Source organism: Parasteatoda tepidariorum, chromosome 1 (assembly GCF_043381705.1).
Source record: "Parasteatoda tepidariorum isolate YZ-2023 chromosome 1, CAS_Ptep_4.0, whole genome shotgun sequence".
In the NCBI taxonomy this organism is placed as follows: domain Eukaryota; kingdom Metazoa; phylum Arthropoda; class Arachnida; order Araneae; family Theridiidae; genus Parasteatoda; species Parasteatoda tepidariorum.
The window spans coordinates 32,091,566-32,110,342 of record NC_092204.1 but is presented as its reverse complement, the minus strand read 5'-3'; the positions used below and the strand labels follow the sequence as shown (position 1 = coordinate 32,110,342).

General features: G+C 33.6%; 1 protein-coding gene across 4 annotated transcripts in view; it reads left to right on the top strand.

Annotated features, from left to right (window-relative positions):
- Positions 1-16,925, top strand: part of LOC107436347 (very long chain fatty acid elongase 7) — a 41,974-nt gene extending 25,049 nt beyond the window's left edge. For 2 of the 4 annotated variants that reach the window (XM_043049180.2, XM_043049178.2), the window contains exons 4-9: positions 462-533; positions 1,489-1,548; positions 5,657-5,716; positions 10,292-10,400; positions 14,192-14,328; positions 16,684-16,925. In XM_043049180.2, coding sequence (XP_042905114.1) covers positions 462-533; positions 1,489-1,548; positions 5,657-5,716; positions 10,292-10,400; positions 14,192-14,328; positions 16,684-16,857 — 612 coding nt within the window. In that variant the 3' untranslated portion in view covers positions 16,858-16,925. The remainder of the gene's footprint in view (positions 1-461; positions 534-1,488; positions 1,549-5,656; positions 5,717-10,291; positions 10,401-14,191; positions 14,329-16,683) is intronic. The other 2 variants (XM_043049181.2, XM_043049182.2) reach the window with 2 other exon arrangements.
- The last annotated feature ends 1,852 nt before the right edge of the window (positions 16,926-18,777 follow it).

The following is an 18,777-nucleotide window of genomic DNA, read 5'->3' as shown; positions in this document are numbered from 1 at the left end:
TTTTTTCCTTTAACTAACATTTCTTTATAAACTTCATCTTTTCTTTTTTTCTACCAACAAGGGCACACATATATATATATATTCATNATATATATATATATAAAAACTTCTTCAAATAATTAAAATATGATTTTTAGCTGCCTTGGCAAATTTTTAAACTAAACATGAGAGGAAAATGTTACCAATAAGTACTTTGATGGGTCCATTTCAGGGATTTTTTCGATAATCAAAAATCAAGTTTCAAAAACCAAGCAAAGTGATTTGATTCACAAAACATTTAAAGGCCTTTTCTCTCTTCAATGTTTATATTCATTTAAAACAATCTTTAGATAATTGCAATTAATTGAAAGTTGATGTCCAATAATTGAAATTTGGTTTGGTTGGTGAAGGTAAGATTCTTTATAAAAGACGTGTCTTTTTTTTAAAAAAAAAGTTCTATTATTCTTTTTTCTTATTTGCAGGCAATACGTTTCACTAATAAAGCTTGGAAAAATAGATGTGATGTTAAAATAGTCCCAAAACACATTATACAAGTAATTTTTACCTTTCTACTAAGTATTTTAATGTATTACTTCTATTTAACTTAATATTGCAACTAGCTGAATTTCCCGTTCTTCGTCCGGGATGAATAAAAAAAATAATAATAATTAATCAATACTGAATAACACTGCGAAATCATGCGCAAAACCAGGGATGCCAACTTGCTCCGGGCAGCGGATAAATATTTTCGAGTGATAGTCTTTTATGATCCTTGATGTAGAAAATACGATTTACAGGATTTTTACTCGCCAATATTTTTAAATAATTCAGAGACTTATGCAATACGCCACTTAAGACTGATTATTAATGACGAAACGATAAAGGAAAAAAGTTTAATTCCTCTAATTAAATATTTTAATTTTTTATTACTTTTGCAATTACCTTAAACTTGATATGTATAATATGTTTCAAAATTTTGTCTACATCTGCAATGCGTTCGCATGAAAACATGATTTTCCTTCCCAAGAATTTGGTTGGTTGGTTGGTTCTAATGCCACTTGCCACACGGGCAAGTCTGCTTGGTGATACCGAGCAAATTTAAGGCAGAGTGTGCGATTCTTGTTTTTCAGTGGCGCCATCTATGGCCAAGAATTCGACTTCGCCACACCATACGTCACACCTGTATATAAGGCGGACCCATTCATACATCCATTAATTCATCCACAAATCGTAATTTTTGACCTGAATCAGAGAACGATCGATCTCCAATCTAGTACCCTCAGAGGTATTGATTTGTTATGGGAACGTGGAGGACTTTTGCGACTCGACAGATTTGACGTGCATCAGTCACTTTACTTCGGCCGGCGGGGTTCGAACCCACGAACTCTCGGACACTATCCCAGTCTTCCCCTAGAATTTATTTCAAAGGGACATTTTACCTTTCTACATTTACTATTACAATAAACTCTGTTATAACCTTATTAAATTTTCCTTTCTTTTGTTTAACAGAGAGGCTTGTACATAATGCAGTATTTTTGGACTGCTCAATATTTGCAGGTGTTGAATAGGGTAAGAAGTTAAATTTTATGCAATTATACATAACTGTTTACAATTTTATTATCATACATAATTTTACTATATTTCTATCGATATTTCAAGTTCTGTAGTTTTACACATTTTTTTTATTGTTCAACAAACAAGAAGTAAAGATTAAGTGTGAAAAGTCGTTGTTTATAATTTCACTAAACTTCTATGATATTCTTTTCATCGTAGGCCTTTAGGGGTGACCCTTCTTTATGAACTAGATTTTTTTTTTTTTTATCTAAATGAATATTTTTAATTGTATGCTAATTTTGTATCTTCTAATAACTATTGATTAAAATCGCATTAAAATAAGCTCGGTAATAGTTGTTTTGTAAAATATTTATAAATATTTATTTCTTGTCACACCTGAATGCAATGTTCGACAATAATTACTAGACAACGCTTACCATATTGGCTGACAAAGTTTAAAATACTTTTTTTCATTTTAGTTCAATTTCAAAAATTTCAATTATCATTATATTAATTAAGTTTATCGAAACACATTCCAAAAGCAAAACCATTAGGGGGACCGGAAAGTAATGTCGTTTCTGTGCATTTGATATTTGTGATCAAGATTCTATTTTTTATCACTAATGTATTCTTCTTCGTTCGCAGCTACCTTTCAACGCCGATTCGAAAATGAATCGAAATGGATCGGAAAAAAAAGGAATTGGTTTTTAAGACTAACGAATATTTAATGTGCCGAAACGGCATTCCTTTCGGTTCCCCTAATATAAGTAAAACAAACTCGTGATATCTGAAAGCTTTCGAAATACTAATTTGGAGACATATCCCACACGTGCCATCCAACAGTGCCTGATTTATCATAACTTATGATTCATAAGGCCTGAGAGGCCCAGGCCGAAGTCTCCTGCATTTTTTGGGGCTCCCTAAATGTTCCAAATAATTACTTTTTGTGTTTTTCTTTAAGGTCTATTAGAGCTATAAGTTGAAGAAAAATGAAATAAACAAGAGCTCAAATATATTATAATTTACTTGTGTCAAAAGTAATTTAAAAATACTTCATAATTAAACAACATGCAAATATAGTTTAAAGTAACGACCAGATTGCCCCTTACAGTTCTGGGTCTAGGCCCCCCGGGTATCTAGATCAGACCCTGGCCATCCAACTTGATTTTGCTGGTGTTTACTTGACATAAAAGAAGTAAACGATAATTATTAATTAATTAACAAATCAATACCTCTGGGGGTACTGATCCAGGAGTTTCCTTGTCTTCTGGATTGGTTCAAAATTACAAGGCTACGGCGTTGAACATTAGTAGTCGTAAACCCAAAAATTGGGTAGACTGTTCAACGGCGGTCATAAAATAAAGTAAAATTATTAATTAATGAATCCCGGCAGGCAGAAAACCACTACCTTATGCAATACTTAATTTTCTCTTCCATACGCTAAAACTCTGATGATTCATAAATGTTTTGTTAGTTAATAAAGAAACATTTAATATAATGAGCTGTTTCTTCTTTATTTTAAAATAAATAACATAATTTATAAGCGTTTTAATCAGGACCTGTAAGAGCACTTTATGATAAAATAGAAGTTCACGAATTTTTAGTGAAGGAAATGTTGATTTCATAGGACTTGGCTGCGAGTGCAGACTATTTTTTATGACTTATTCTATGATATATGTTATTATGAATGTCTTAGACTTCGACAATCACACAATTACTTAGGGATTTGTCCGAAATATTTTTAACTATCATAATTTCTTACTTAACAGAATGCACGTCTCCCCTTTATGGGATGGAAGGGTGTAATATAAAATTATCAAACAGATTGATGATTATGACTCTCAAACACAGCTAATTATCAAAGTTATCCTTCAATTCGTGTGAAGGTCATCGAGCTATCAAAAGAGGGGAGACATTCCCTCTGAAGAGGATCAAAATTGCGATCTTCCGCTCAGTATCAAGAATGTTTCAAAGACCATCGCCAATAGCCCATTGTGCAACTCCAGTTAGACGTAAATAAAGTAACTATTTACCTACCTTCAATTTGTTAGTTCGAGCGCCGTTTATACTAAAATTCCCTTTTTTAACTACGTTTCACCTCACTAAAATGTACCGAAATGCTGTACTAATGTGCTCCACTTGCACTTCATCCCTGCTTTCAGCTGTTGTTGTTGTTCATTTACGTCGCACTTGAGCTGCACAATGGGCTATTGGCGACGGTCTGGGAAACATCCCTGAGGATGATCCGAAGACATACCATCACAATTTTGATCCTCTGCAGATCGGTATCCCAACGACCTGCGCGCGAAGTCGAGCACTTTACGGTAGAACAGTTTAACGAGGACCAATACCGCACACCCTCGGTCCCTACGCAGACTGATCCAAGTGAGTCACCCACCCGCACACTGACCGCAGCCAGTGATGGTTGACTTCGGTGATCTGCTGGGAGCCGGGTTTTAACGATCAGTCCACTGCGGAACCCTGCTTTCAGCATGCATTTATAAAGAGTGTTTTATGAAAGAAAATTTGTAATTGACATTTTTTTCCTTCTTTTTTATCTATACCTGACTTTTAGTGAACGATTGAGGTCTACATTCGCTGATGCAAGTGAGAAGTATTCCCTTATAGCAAAAATCTTCATTCAATTTTCCTCATCAGTGCATTTTAAATAAATTTTGCTGATAAAAGAAATGATGGTGCACTGTTAGAGTTTTCATCCTAAAAATGCGTTAAAAAAACCGGTAACATCCAGTCCATGAAATTAACCGTATGAATTAACCGGGTTGGAACAATTCTTAATACAAAACTCGTGAGTTTCATACACATTTACAACGATCATGGTTTCTAAACCATAAAAATGAAATTTAACAGGACATTAGAGTTCGATTATAATAGGCTTTTCGTTGGGTAATAGTTCAGTTGTGGTTAGGCAGTGGTTCAGTTGAGTTTTGTCAAAAGAAAGGTAGACTGTGGCGAAATTAGTTTATCTAGTGATAAGTAATGGGAAATACCAGACTTTTTTGCGTTTAGCAACTCTGTCGTGCTGCAACCTATGTGTGGATAACACTTTCGTATCCTGATAGTCAAAAGTAACCGATTGAGAAATACATTACATTAGAAACTATTCATGTGTTGATGGAATAGGAGAAATATTGTGGGGTCAACGCTGAGGCTCGAATTCTTGTTCAGCGGGTCATGAGATTAATAAATTTGCCTTCTCGGGAATAGTATGTACCTCACTTACAAGGAACTAAATGGCTTTGTAAGGTGGGCCTAGTTGGCGAAAATAAATTTTGGTTGTTAAACCGTAATTAAATTAAAATAATCAATAAACGATTTTTCTTCCATTTGAATTCCTCCTTTTTTACGATTATTTGAGTGTTTCGGTTGAATATGGCAAAATGACACTCAAATTTTAATTTAACCATTTTTTTTCCAAGAAATTTCTAACAGTGCCTTTAAAAAGAGATTGTTGACTTACTGATAACCGATATTTTCCAGTGTATGTGAAAACTAAAATATAAACATTGATTCAACCTTCACCATCGTTGTACTTTGATTGTCGACGTTTGCTGGTTCAGTCAGGAATTATGGTATTTAAAAGTTATTTTGAGCATTAACGGGACAATTTCGTCAGTTACCAAATTCTCTCTTTTACAGTAAGTTACATAGAGCCGTGATGGCTCAGGGGATAGAACGCTCGCCTTCTAATGAGGTGAACCGGGTTCGAATCCCAGCTTTGACTGGTCGATATGAATTCCACATCCTGCTCGCTCCGACCACAGTGCTGACGTAAAATATCCTCAGTGATAGACGGATCATGGGTTAGAGTCCCTTTGCCGTCAGGCTGACCGTGGGAGGGTTTCCTCTCCATGTAACGCAAATGCGGGTTAGTTCCATCAAAAAATCCTCCACGAAGGCAAACTTCTCCCCATACTTGATCCAGGAGTTTTCTTGTCTTCTGGATTGGGTTCAAAATTACCTACGGAGTTGAACATTAGTAGTCATAAACCCAAAAATTGGGTCGGCTGTTCAACGCTGGTTATAAAATAAAAATAATAAAATAACTTACATAACAATAGTGTTATTGTTTTACATTAACTTTTCTTTTCATGTTTAACAGAAAGGCTTTCAATTATTGTGGTATATTTGGATGACTAAATATTTGGAGTTGTTGGATACAGTAAGAAAGTAAATTTTATGAAATTATACTTTACGGCTTACATATTTGCTATCATGCATAGTTTTACTATATTTCATTCAATATTTCAAATTCGTTAATTATACGTATTTTTTTATTGTTCAACAAATAAGAAGCAAAGATTAAGTTTGAAAAGTTATAATTCATAATTTTACTGTTTTTCTATGATATAACCTTTGGCAGTTAAGTATGATAATCACACATGCCTAATGTCTGATTATCATACTTAACTGCCAAATCACAAAGGGTAATCACAAAGGGCATCATGTTCTTTGAAAGTGCTGGAACGTATATAGAGAGAGATTGATTCGAAAAAAATGCAACATGTTACAAGAAGATTGCATAATTGCGTTTACATTACACTACTATACCTATTAGTGTTGCCAAATCGAAATATGGGGAAGAGTGTGGCATATGCAAAAACAAGGCAAATGCATGTCTTCATTGAGATTAAATAAAAGCGAAGAGAGTCAAACGGGACATTGATGCGTTTTGAGTTGCTTACAAAGGCGGTCATGACCAAATAATAGATGAAATGTGACAATAGATTTCTTTTTGAGCTAAGCAGGCAGTTCAAAAATTTGTCTAATCCCCGATTCAATTTCAATTATATGTTGCTCCAATTTAGTTATATATATGGCTTTTTAAGTAAAATAAATCTCCAGGCAAATCTATATTTTCCGAAAAATTATACAGGGTGTCCCAAAACGTCAGCATAAACTCTGCATAGCTAGATTCCTCGTTGGGAGTACATAAAAACTGCTCAAAGAAGCTTTCCTGTACGATCCATAGTTTACGAGAAAAATACGAAAAGAAAGTATGACGTCACTGCCGGTGCAAGAAAAAACACTTTATTGAACGTATCAACAGCAGTATACTATGCCCAATTTAAAGCAGATGTTCAAGGTGTCCGTCGTGCGTGTCGAGGCAGGCTTGAGCACGCCGTGGAATGTCCAATAGAGTGTTTTTTTATCCTTGCACCGGCTGTGACGTCTTACTTTGTTTTTCGTACTTTTCTCGTAAGCTATGGACGGTACAGGAAAGCTTCTTTGGGCAATTTTTATGTACTCCCAGCGTGGAATCTAGCTGTGCAGAGTTTATTCCGTCATTTTGGGACACCCTGTATTCAGAAGTGGTGGCAGAATCAGAAGTGGTATTGAGGTACTCTTGAAAGTAGACAAGGCCAGATAAAAGGCGAAACATTGCAAAAATGAGCATTCATGTACTTCAAGGATTTGTCTTTTCCACGATTCAACTTTCATAACATGGTCTCCTGATTCAATTATTTATAAAGCCTTTAAAACAAAAAAATTTTTTTCACTCTGCACCTGACTAAATAGACATAAGGGAGAGTCGGGTAGCCCCGCCCTTGGTCAATTTCATATGTATAGAAAAAATTTTCAAGTCAATTGGCCATCGGACATTAATTGTTATATTAAAAAAAGATTATTTTCAAAGTTTCAAGTATTTATGCAGCTGGTAACATGGTAAACAATAGTTTTGAAAATATGTTGAATACAGTAGTCATGAAATTAAGAAAAATTGGTTGAATGTTTCGATTAAACTTCATTTTAATACTAAAAAAATAATTTTTTCTATACATACAGCATTAAAGTATGTAGTCTTAAGTTTAATTTGCACAAAGAAAGAAGTTTATATGTGAAAAATTGTTCGAGTAATTACAAATTTACAAAAAAATTGGATTTCGGGTAGCCCCGCTCACATGAATGTCGGGTATCACCGCCCAATTTTATTTCGTCGATAAATGTACGGTTGCAAAGATTATTATTTTATTGCTTCAAATTTGAATGTTATATGCATTTTTAACAACAAATATTGTTGTTATTAAATGATTGTTATTAAATGATAGAATTCACTAAAAGTATATAAATATGTAATAAATAAAATAATTTTGTGATAAAAATGATAAATGAGGTTTATCTATTGTCAATACATTGGTCACTTTCATTTACACCTGAAGAAACAGTCAAAAAACATAGTTTTTGTAACTGGGCGGGACTACCCGACACATTTTGAAAAGAGCTGAAAAAAGATGTTTTTTTAAATTTCTATTTTTTTAAGTTAAAATATTCTTTTTTTGGTTTAATCTTTTTGCATTATTTAATTAGATGGTAAAACAATGGAAACATACAAAAATATTGATTTTTACTCAATATTATACAATACTCCTTAAGTGGGCGGGGCTACCCGACTCTCCCCTAATCGTTTTATGTGAGTAACAGCATCTAGTTAGCTGTAAAAGTAGGTTGTTTTGATTCTGGTCAATAAATCTGAAAGTTGTGAATGTCGTTGTTTGATCCATCTTTTCAACATTCGAAGTTCAGTTCAGCTTAAGTATCATGGCTTTCGAAGAAATATAAATTCGTGAAATTATTAACGAAAATTTAATGAAATCTGATAGTGATTCAGAATGTGATGCTGCTTTTCATAAATTATGTGCTCAGAAAAAGAACAAAAAAGAACTCCCGTCCATTGGTATCTTTAGCTTGACGTTGCTGGAGCGGCTTGCGTGCTCTGACAACCCTGGGAGCTATGCCGGCGGTAGTTTAACTACCGGTAGGGTTTCCCAAGCCGGATAGGTCCTCGTAGGGTACGAGCCAGACTAAATGGGATACCACCAAGAGCTAAGTCGGTCCTCTACCTATTCCTTTAGGTGCTCTGGTCCTTGGGACTAACAGAGGCTGCGACTTTTCCCCATCCATTAATAGTACACCTTATTTCTCTAATACTGCATCGGTCGTCGCGCAGTCAAAAAAGGCCCGCGTTCCTGGTTTAGGCAGAGGGCCAGGTGCCATTTGTACCAACTGTTCTTCAGAGCAGGCTTCGCCTCACCACATCCTCGCCAAGCAGGATTTAACAGATGATCCATTGACGGTGATGGTTTTTTTGACGGTTTATAATGTCATGGACCTGGTCTAGCACTGCTGACCAATGGGGGGCGTGCAACAACAACAACAACACAAAAGAGAACTAGTATCGAGTGTAAGTGGATTTCGAAATCAAATTTATTTGTACCTAGTTGGCAAATAGATTTTTATTAAATGGTTATGTTAAAGATAAATTTTAATACCTTGCAACATTTTTTTCATTATGAAGCTCAATAATCAGTATTTATTCATAAAAATAAAATAAAAATGTAATCTCTATAGTTCGATTACTCAAAGCCCAATTGCTTCGGACAATCCCGCAGCAGTTCACACAAAAGCACGCAATTTTTCTCAGAAATCAATAATATTTTTAAAAATTGCAAAGGTGCTGAAAAGTTTGTATTAGCACTTTTAAATTTTCTGCAGTCCAGTTTTTTTAGTGTCCAAACTTGAAAACTGTCTCGAAGAATGACCATTCCTGAAATATCCTATCAGGAAATGCCATTGCATTACAGATAACAAGTTAATAGAGAGAATTGGCAATGCCTAAAGTTGTTTCCTAACTCTAACGTTATTTAAACTTCACAAATCACGAGTGAAAATTTTCTAAAAATTAAAAAAAATAAAATGAGATTAGCGTTAAGGTTAACAATAAGACAAACGCCATGCAAAACCCATGTAATAAAAAGATTTTTGTCTTCGGTTCCCGAAGTGTCTATGGTAAAATGAACGTTGCACGGTTCGTTAACTGACTTTTAAACTGGCACCCTGATTCAGTTAGGTGCCAATGTGGGCTAATGTTTAGCTTCCCTGGCTACCTACAACACGGTTTACTACGTACACAACGCTCGTTCAAAGCTGTTGAAACTTTTCAATTTATCATACCGATAGTTTTTTTCCTTCTATTCGTAAATTCTCTGCTAGACATTGTCTACGTCAAGTAGCCAAAACGTCAATCAGAATTAGACACAGATAATTCTATTCAAATTGCGTATAAACTCTACGCTTCATTTATGCACTCTTGAAGCGCGGTAGTCACTGCATATATAGCTAGAATTGTGGTCGTTATTAATCTGATGCTGCAATTGCCAGCATGGATAAACATTAATTACGCACAAATATGGTGCTCAACGCTTAGGTCGTTCAATTTCCGAAATTATCAAACAACCAGGACGACAATATTCAGAGTATAACAGGAACTTACAAATAGTAAGGGGGGGGACTAGCAATCAGACTAACTGCAAGGAACATTGGATGTGCTTGGTATATGAAGCAAACGTTCGTACAATTGTACGATGCGAGCCTTGCTGTTCGTAACCAGTAAAACCAAATCTTAGCTCGATTCTGCACCCAGTTGAATTATGCTGCTAGTCGTACAGTCATGACCATGCACTACGCTTATTTTACTATTTGAACTTCAAAACTGTTAACCGAGCTGTCATGGCACTTCTATGAATATTCTACATATATATATATATATATATATATATATATATATATATATATATATATATATATATATATATATATATATATATATATATATATATATATATATATATATATATATATATATATATATATATATATATATANTATATATATATATTCTATATATTCTATATATTTTTTGATATATATTATTATAAATTGTGAAATTCCTTTCCAGGTATTTTTATCTCTTCGTAAGAAGAATAGGCGGATCACTTTCCTTCATCTGTTTCGTCACTTTGCTATGGTTCTCGTATTTGCCCTCGTTTTTTATATGAAAACTGCAGGTAATCACATAAAATTGGAACCACGTAAAAATAATTTGTAACTGACATTTTTGTAAAATATTTTGAAAAACTTTGAAATTAATATCTTAACTGCTACACTGCAAAAAGTATAATCGTATCCCTTTACATTTATATGGATATTTTCAGAAGCATTGTCTTTTTTTAAAAAGTAGGGAAAATTGTTTGGGCAGAAAAAACCGTAATTATATTATTTCATTTGACGTTATTTACGTGTAAAACTATTCATAATTATTAAATATTTCTTAATTCAGTTCTGCGTGCAAATGAGACGTTTTAACCATACACTTATAGATAGACTGTTCACAATGGATGACATTTGGAATCCGGCAACCTCACCATGTGACTCGTCCGCCTGTTCCCCAGTATCCAATCAAAGCGCTTAAAATCAGTTCTCCAGCTTGGCGTGATTCCTGGCTACGTCGCCGTGTGAAAGAGTAGAAAGGAGCTTTCTTTTTAAAAGAGAAATATTTTGCTTTGTCTTTCTCTTCAAAAAAAAGAAGAAAAAGAGACTTGATTTTTGATTTATTTGTTTTAGTTGTAGGTTATGTTGTAAGTCAATATATTTTCATCTTTCCAACTGTTTTTTTTTATTCGTATTCGAAGGCACAATAACAATATCAAGGTTTTATAAATAGTTATATAAAACTTAGTATTTTTTGGTTCACAACAATAAAGTTTATTCAGGGATTTGAAAGATATATAACATAACTGAATCATAATGCATTTCATGACATCGAGAAAATATGTTTTTCTATCTACTATTATCGCCAAATATAGGAATAAGTAGCCAACATTGCTTACCATTCCTCCTTTTCCGCCACGTTCTGAGTGGTTAAATCAGACAGATGTTGGTTTCAAAGTGAGTGTGATTTTACAATTGCGAGAGCAGTCTACTTTTATTATTAGTCTATGGTTTTAACTCTGTATCATTTCTCAGTTCATTTTTAAATTAAACGGAGTAAGCTAACTAATAAACGTCCATGGTTGCTTTTGCAGATCATTCCGGATTGCTCCGCAATTCAAGCTTGCTTCTTTCACTCATTAGACGTTTTTATTGTTTATTTTTTTAAGGATTTGCGTGTAAACTGGTTCGTTTTATCAGAATGAAGTTCTACAATTTTTTTACAAAAAAATTTTGCTAACCCTTTAAATTATAAACTATTCTTTCAATCAATATACAATAAAAAAAACTTATCATTTTAAAAAACTTTTGATCTAATGATCGGATATGTGCGTACTAGGACTCGATCTTAATGGTGTGAGGGCGCGTGACACCAAATATGCTAATTTAGTACGAAAGATATTTTGAGTTACGAAATAAGACACTAAAATGTGCTCTTTCAGAAGAAACATGCATTTTTGTTCGATGGAATATGATTCCTGACCCTTAAAATATATTGTCGCAATCTGAGAAATATGGTCGCAATAGTTTGGTCAGGAGAGCTGCCAAAAGTTTCGACTCTTTAATCTTAAAATTACTTTTTACTTATAAATTAGTGAATTATGCGAATTAATGAATTTTTCACACTATTAGGAAATCCGTTTATCAAAAATAATTTATAAAAAATTTTCATAATTTTTTGTCATTTTATGTAATAAAGGTCTAAAAATTTTGAATCGTAGGGTACACAAATTTTTACTTCATTTTAAAGAGTGTAAAGGGCAGTTTCGGGAACGAAAATTATGCTTTCCCTGAGACAACATAGTAAAGAGCACTAATTTTTTTCTAAAAGAATTTTTTATCATATAAACTGTGCTTAAGAGCTATTTTTTTAAAAATCAGACAAAAATCCAAAATTTTAACAGTTGTTATTTTTTATTGCCTTTATTTTTTTTATGTTGAAGTTGATTTTAAAAAATTAATTCTACTCAAGTTCGAGTTTCTAAAAAAATCCCCCCCCCCCCCACTGTAGAAAATTTAACATTTCAAGTTCATTTCTTTAAAAGTGAAATAAATTTGAGCATGTAAAGGGGTTTATATAAAGAAAACAACAACACCCCCTAAGTTCCATTTTTCAACATTATTGTTATATTCTCCTTTTCATTTTTTTTAACTTTCTATATTGCGTTGTGTATCAAAAAAACTTTTCATATCAAATTTTAGCTAACACAGGAATCTATCACATGTTCAAATCTCTTAACATTCACGTTTAAATTTACTTCAAAATAATCCATTTTTCTTTATGATGTAGAAAAATAAATATTTATCAGAGTCTAAAAGAAATTATCTTAGGTTACACTCAGAATCAACCCTGTTAGGAAAATACAAAGAGAAACATGTTAATCATTATTTTAAATATGAATGAAAAGTTATTTATCAAAATGGAATAAATTAAGTAATGAAGAATAATTATATCGAAATATTACTTTATTTTCTACGTCACGCAATTGTCTACGTCAAGTAGCCAAAACGTCAATCAGAATTAGACACAGATAATTCTATTCAAATTGCGTATAAACTCTACGCTTCATTTATGCACTCTTGAAGCGCGGTAGTCACTGCATATATAGCTAGCATTGTGGTCGTTATTAATCTGATGCTGCAATTGCCAGCATGGATAAACATTAATTACGCACAAATATGGTGCTCAACGCTTAGGTCGTTCAATNGCCTGGTTTTCACTTGCCAGCAATGGCCAGTGACATAACATTATTTTATAACCATCCTTTTTACAACCGATCCTCAATTTTGGGTTTACAGCTACTGATGTTCAACTCCGCAGCCTTATGATAGAAAAAGAGTGAATAAATATTTTGTAAAAAAAAAATATTTCAGCTGCGTTAAATGATGGATTTCCAGAAGTTCTAAATTTGATTTTAAAATTGCAGCTAAATTACGCTACGAATGAAGCGATTAATGAGCGATAAAGCGTGTGCCGTTTTACATTTTATTGTTCATTTCTAACCTTACTTTATACAAATATATAACTAAGAAAACCATGTTTTTTATTAGTTTTTTTACGGCATACCTCCATAGTACTGTTCCAAAATTATATCTTTTAATTATAGTTAGAGTTCTATAAAATTCATTTTTATGTAAAGGGGAGGAAAGTAATTTCTAATGTAACATTTATATGCAAAGTTGGTGATTTTTTTCTTGAAAATGTTATAGTTAATTTTTCTGAGCAACGATGCTGTTTTGAGATAGACTAAAAAAAAATTTAAAAAAAAAATTTAGATTTCGCATCTTTTGAAAGTTTGAATGGCTACATCTACTGAAAGCATAAAGTACCCAAGAAAGTGCTGAGTTACAGAGCTTGTCCTAATAGTGAACTTTAATATTTGGTTAAAAAAATAATTGGGATGTTTTTGTTTAACAAAGATAGATTTTTAGGGTAGAGAAATTGGATTTTTCACTAACTTTGACATAGCACAACTCTGAAAAGCAACACTGCTTCACGGAAACGAGTGCATTCCAATAAATAGGCAGCAATATACTGATAATATAGCAAGACAAAATTCTGGAGTGTTGTTGCTTTCCTCTTAAAACATATTTACATTTTATTTTTAAAGAAATGACCGAACTTTGAAGAAAAGGTTTTCTTCAAACGAAGAAAATGTTTTCAGGAACGTCTTCAGGAAAGAGGGAAAATGTTTTCAGGAACTCAAACTTGCACAATAATCCTTTTTCCTAACCTATTTCAATGTATATATTTAAAAAATCAAGCGAATAAAAAAATACAACTATCACATACTGTCTGAATTTCAAAATAATGACTCTTAATTCAATAACATTTGAAATGGCTCATTCAATATTTGATGTTTTTCAGCTTTCTATTACATCTTTGCTTTTGCAATAAATTTGAGCACTCATATGATATTGTATTTATATTATGGTCTAGCAGCTATTGGACTACGCGTGAAGAAATATTTGAGGTGGAAAAAGTATTTAACACTGCTGCAAATAGTAAGCATTTTCATTGTTAGTATTTTAGTCTTTATTTGTTTTAGTTTCAATCTTTTAAAGACATCTTTAAGCTTTGGTCAGGACAAGTATTTGAAAATCGAGCAATATTATTTCTTTAATTCGCCAGTAGATGGCAGTTGCATCTATAGCCAACTCGCCGCTAGATGGCAGCTCTACAAGTACCGTCACTGACTTGCGGATAGAGAGAGGACGATTGCTAGCTGGGAAGAAAAAGTGCTCTCAGAATGTAGAGAATATTTTTCAATTAGATTTTACTTTTTTATGGTATTTCAGAATAATTTTTTAAATACTTTTAAATTATGCAGTTTATTTTGAATATTAATATTTACGGTTAGTTGATTATTTACTTTTTATCTGAAAGCTCAGTTACACCAACAAAGTTTTACAATCAGTAGTTTTAGTTAAAAAGTATACATTTGTCTGTTTTTCAATTTTTGATAAATATCTTAGTTTTCGTTCAATTTACATTAAAAGAATTATCCGAATCGTTTTTTATTCGTTGTTTTGTTGTTGTTGTTTATAATGTGAAACCAAGCGAATTTAAGGCAGATGATGCGTTTCGTACTTCTTAGTGGCGCTATCTATAGCCCAGAATACGACTTCAGCCACGCACACGTGTCAGCTCGCTTATAGGGCAGATTCATTTCTTCATTCATATATCGCCATTTTGACCTGAACCAGAGAACGATTAATCTCCAATTCTGTATTCCCAGACTTGTTATGGGAGCATGGAGAACTTTGTGACTCAATGGATTTAACGTGCACCAATCACCTTTTACTACAAGGGGAATCTTCAGCAGGCGGGAATCGAACTCACGACTTCTTATACGTTAATAATTGTTAAAAAGCCTACGTGGTTATTCTTAATGTGACGCTTATCGTCACTCAAAATTGAAATCACGAGAAAGGGCTAAAATTAGATTTCTAGAACATCTCAAAGTCTAGGATTGAATAAAACTACCGTGGGAAATCTCTATCGGCAAATAGTAACTTAAATACGGATAAAGTAATTCAAATAAACAATTAGGTTAAAATCTTACAATGTCACCCCCTTCGTGGGATTAACCCCATCGTGGAACTAACTCGAAAACACCATTAACTTTTGGACTTGACCTTCCCACAAATTTGTAACTTTTTGTCACGCAAAAGATAATGATATAGAAGTAGTCGAAGGAAAGGGTTAGGGTAGCAATTAAAGTGAGTCTACTCTAGGCAGATACCGCTGTCCACCACCTATTCTAAAATAATTTAAGTGCTAATGTTATAATGCTAAATTGGTTTAAATGTCAATAAAATATTATTTGCTTAAGTTAAAGGCGAGTAAATTTCCTTTATTTAACTTACACATTACTTATTACAAAAACTACATGATACGACCTAAAAGCGCCACATTAAGAACTTTTTTTTAAAAGTTACTGGAGAAACTACATTGAATCATAATCTGATGTGTTTCACTGTGAAATCTGTGGTGTAATATCACTCTATATTAGATGTTAAACATGTCAAACAATTTTGTGGGGAAACTATTTGAAGTTAACACCAAATCGAATGTTCAGGTGTACCCTAAATCTTTCTGAATCGTGATCACATGACGTGATTCTCCCATTACGGCCCACGGTATCTAAGGGACCAGACTTTACGACACCAGATACCCATGATCACACCGACGTAGTTTCAATTTGGAACGTTTTATTTCAATTTTTAAACTACAAAAGTTGGCAATTGAAGTCCGTTATAATTTCGAATTATAGGGAGTACATAGGGTCGACTCACATAGGGTTAACCTTCTATATGCGTTTTTGGTGTCAAGTTTCTTTTTGTTTATTTATGTTTTCATTTCATCTGTGATATTTAACACGTTCACGCCGGGAAAAGTGAAAATACTGGTACGGGAATAGAAAAAATACTGGTAGAAGAACTATTTCAATATTAGATAATATTCGGAAGGAGTTATTCCATTCTCAACAATAACAATTCACTGTAAGGAAATTTATCATGGCGAAGAAGCAATTCATTATAAAAATTGCATCCGTTAAAAATAATTGGTAGTTATGGATTTTTATTATTCCCGGAAAAAAACTAAAAAAAGAAATTTATTTGTTACCAGTTTTTACTCCGATGCGCTGCCAAGATGAGACAATCTAGCGTGACCCACCGGTGGGTCACCCCGGCATGAACGTGTTAAACATGTCATTAGATTGCTCCGAGTCTTTCATTCACTTTTATTCCTTAATTTCTGAAAATAACGTTCCCATGTATGCTTTGACTTCTTGCTGTTTGAAGCACTTAGATTTTTAATATGCCATACTCATTTAATATTGTTTCCGTTACTAGATGCAATTCATCATTATCCTAACATATGGTGCTTATGGATTTGCAACTGGCTGTGAGCGGCCTGAAAAAGCAGAATTAGGTCTTTTCATTTGTATATTTATAATTTTAGTCATGTTTATTAATTACAGTAAGAAATCTCATAGCACAATAAGCTTCTTGAAACAAAAAACTTGACTGATTTTATGTGTAGGAAACTTAGTATTTGGATTCTATTTATTGTTTCAAATAAAATTTGAATTCGACATTTTTGACTCAATATTGTCTAGCGTCTTTTTTAAAAACGCGTTATTTTTTTACTTAGATCAAATGTTTCATTATTAGGATTTATTTTCAAAAACAAGTTAGCTTTATCTATCAAAATTCATTAATAATATATAAATAATGTAAAAAAAATATGCTTAGATCTAAAGTCAGAGGAGAGTGTTTTGTTAAAACTAAAGATGAGAGTTTTTTAGGCTTAGTTTAAAGAAAAAAGTAAAGCAAGAATCGTTAAGTTTAATAGTTTGTACCTTTTATACGTATTGCTATTATTCCTGCTATTTCTATATCAGGCTTATATATATCATTGTTCTTTAACCATTTAAACGCCAGTGTTCCATTTTTGAAGTGTGTGATCCATTTTTTCAAGTGTTCCATTTTTGAGATGTTTTGAGATGAGAGGCGAACTCTCTAGCCACAACGACTCGAACAGCTGGGATATTGTTGCTTTCAGTTGGGGACGTGCTGCCAAGCGTCTCTCTAGAGTGTTCTACACGTGTTCAATCGGATTAAAATTAGTGGACATCGCCGACTATTCCATGCGTGTTATATCTTCACTCTCTAACAGTTCTGTGACAGCTACGGTACGATGAGGTGTAGCATTATCGTCCATGAAGATAAACTCAGAACCCACAGCACCTCTAAAAAGACGCACCTGAGGAAGGAGAACCTCCGTACAATAGTAGGAACCGGTGACTTAGCCACCTTGGAAGATGTGTAAATCAGTATAGGTACTAAGCATAATACCACCCCATACAAAAACTCCACCTCTTTTAAATCGGTCTCTTTCAATGTTGTTAGATTATTGCATGTTCCTCGCTCTCACCAGATATGTATGCGTTCAGAATCACTGGACATAAAGAATTCCCCATTACTCACCTTTCCAATGTTGTATTCCCGACAACACATTAAGCGGCGTCTTCGGTAAACTGATTTTAATAGACCACCCTTGCTCAGTCTCCTGGCCTCGGGTAAGCGCGATATTGAGAATCTAATAATTTGCTGTGTGTGCCTCATGGCTGAAAGCCCTTATATAGCAAGACGGAAAAGATGAAAAACTGGCTCCTAGATTAAATAGAAATTGATATTCACGGAATTACTGCAGCTCATTCTGATTCAGTTTACTAATACAACTACAAACAATGCTAATCACTAACTGCTTATTTGTCAATAATTAAAAATGAGAAATAATTAATTTAAACAACTTATGACTTTATCTGTTTGTTAATGTTTTTACCTGTGCGTGCTATCCCTGTTCTTTTTTTACCGCAATATTATTTAGCTACCTAGCATTAAGTTTACTAACCCAAATCATTTTAATATCAATGGCCTTTGATTCAGTTTGTAATCATATAATTTACAGAGGTGGCCTTTTTGGCCAGGTACTCCGGTGCACCAATTATTAGTTTCCGCAGTTTCCGCATGGTTGTCATGCCACTCATACTGCATAGTAACCACCATATATAAGGACTATTCACTCTTAGTATAAACTAATTCGTGACTTCCGCTTCTGCGCCTTTTGGCCAGGTACTCCGGTGCACCAAGTATTAGTTACCGTAGTAGATAAAATAGATATTGTTAAATAGTTTAAAAAAAAAGAATAAGTTAACTCCTCCCAAAAACTAGCAATACTACCAGCCTTTTCTCTTTTCCGTCTCGCTTTCACCCCTGGTGAGCCTAGAGATTTCTCCTGATGTAAGCCGTCTGTTCCTTCTAGCCTGTAGGACAATACACCGGCCTTCCACTGCCGTGGTTGTGTGAGGGCAACCTCTACTAAACCTCCTGTCAGCAGGGGTGAAAGCGAAATGGAAAAGAGGACAGGCTGGTAGTAAGACC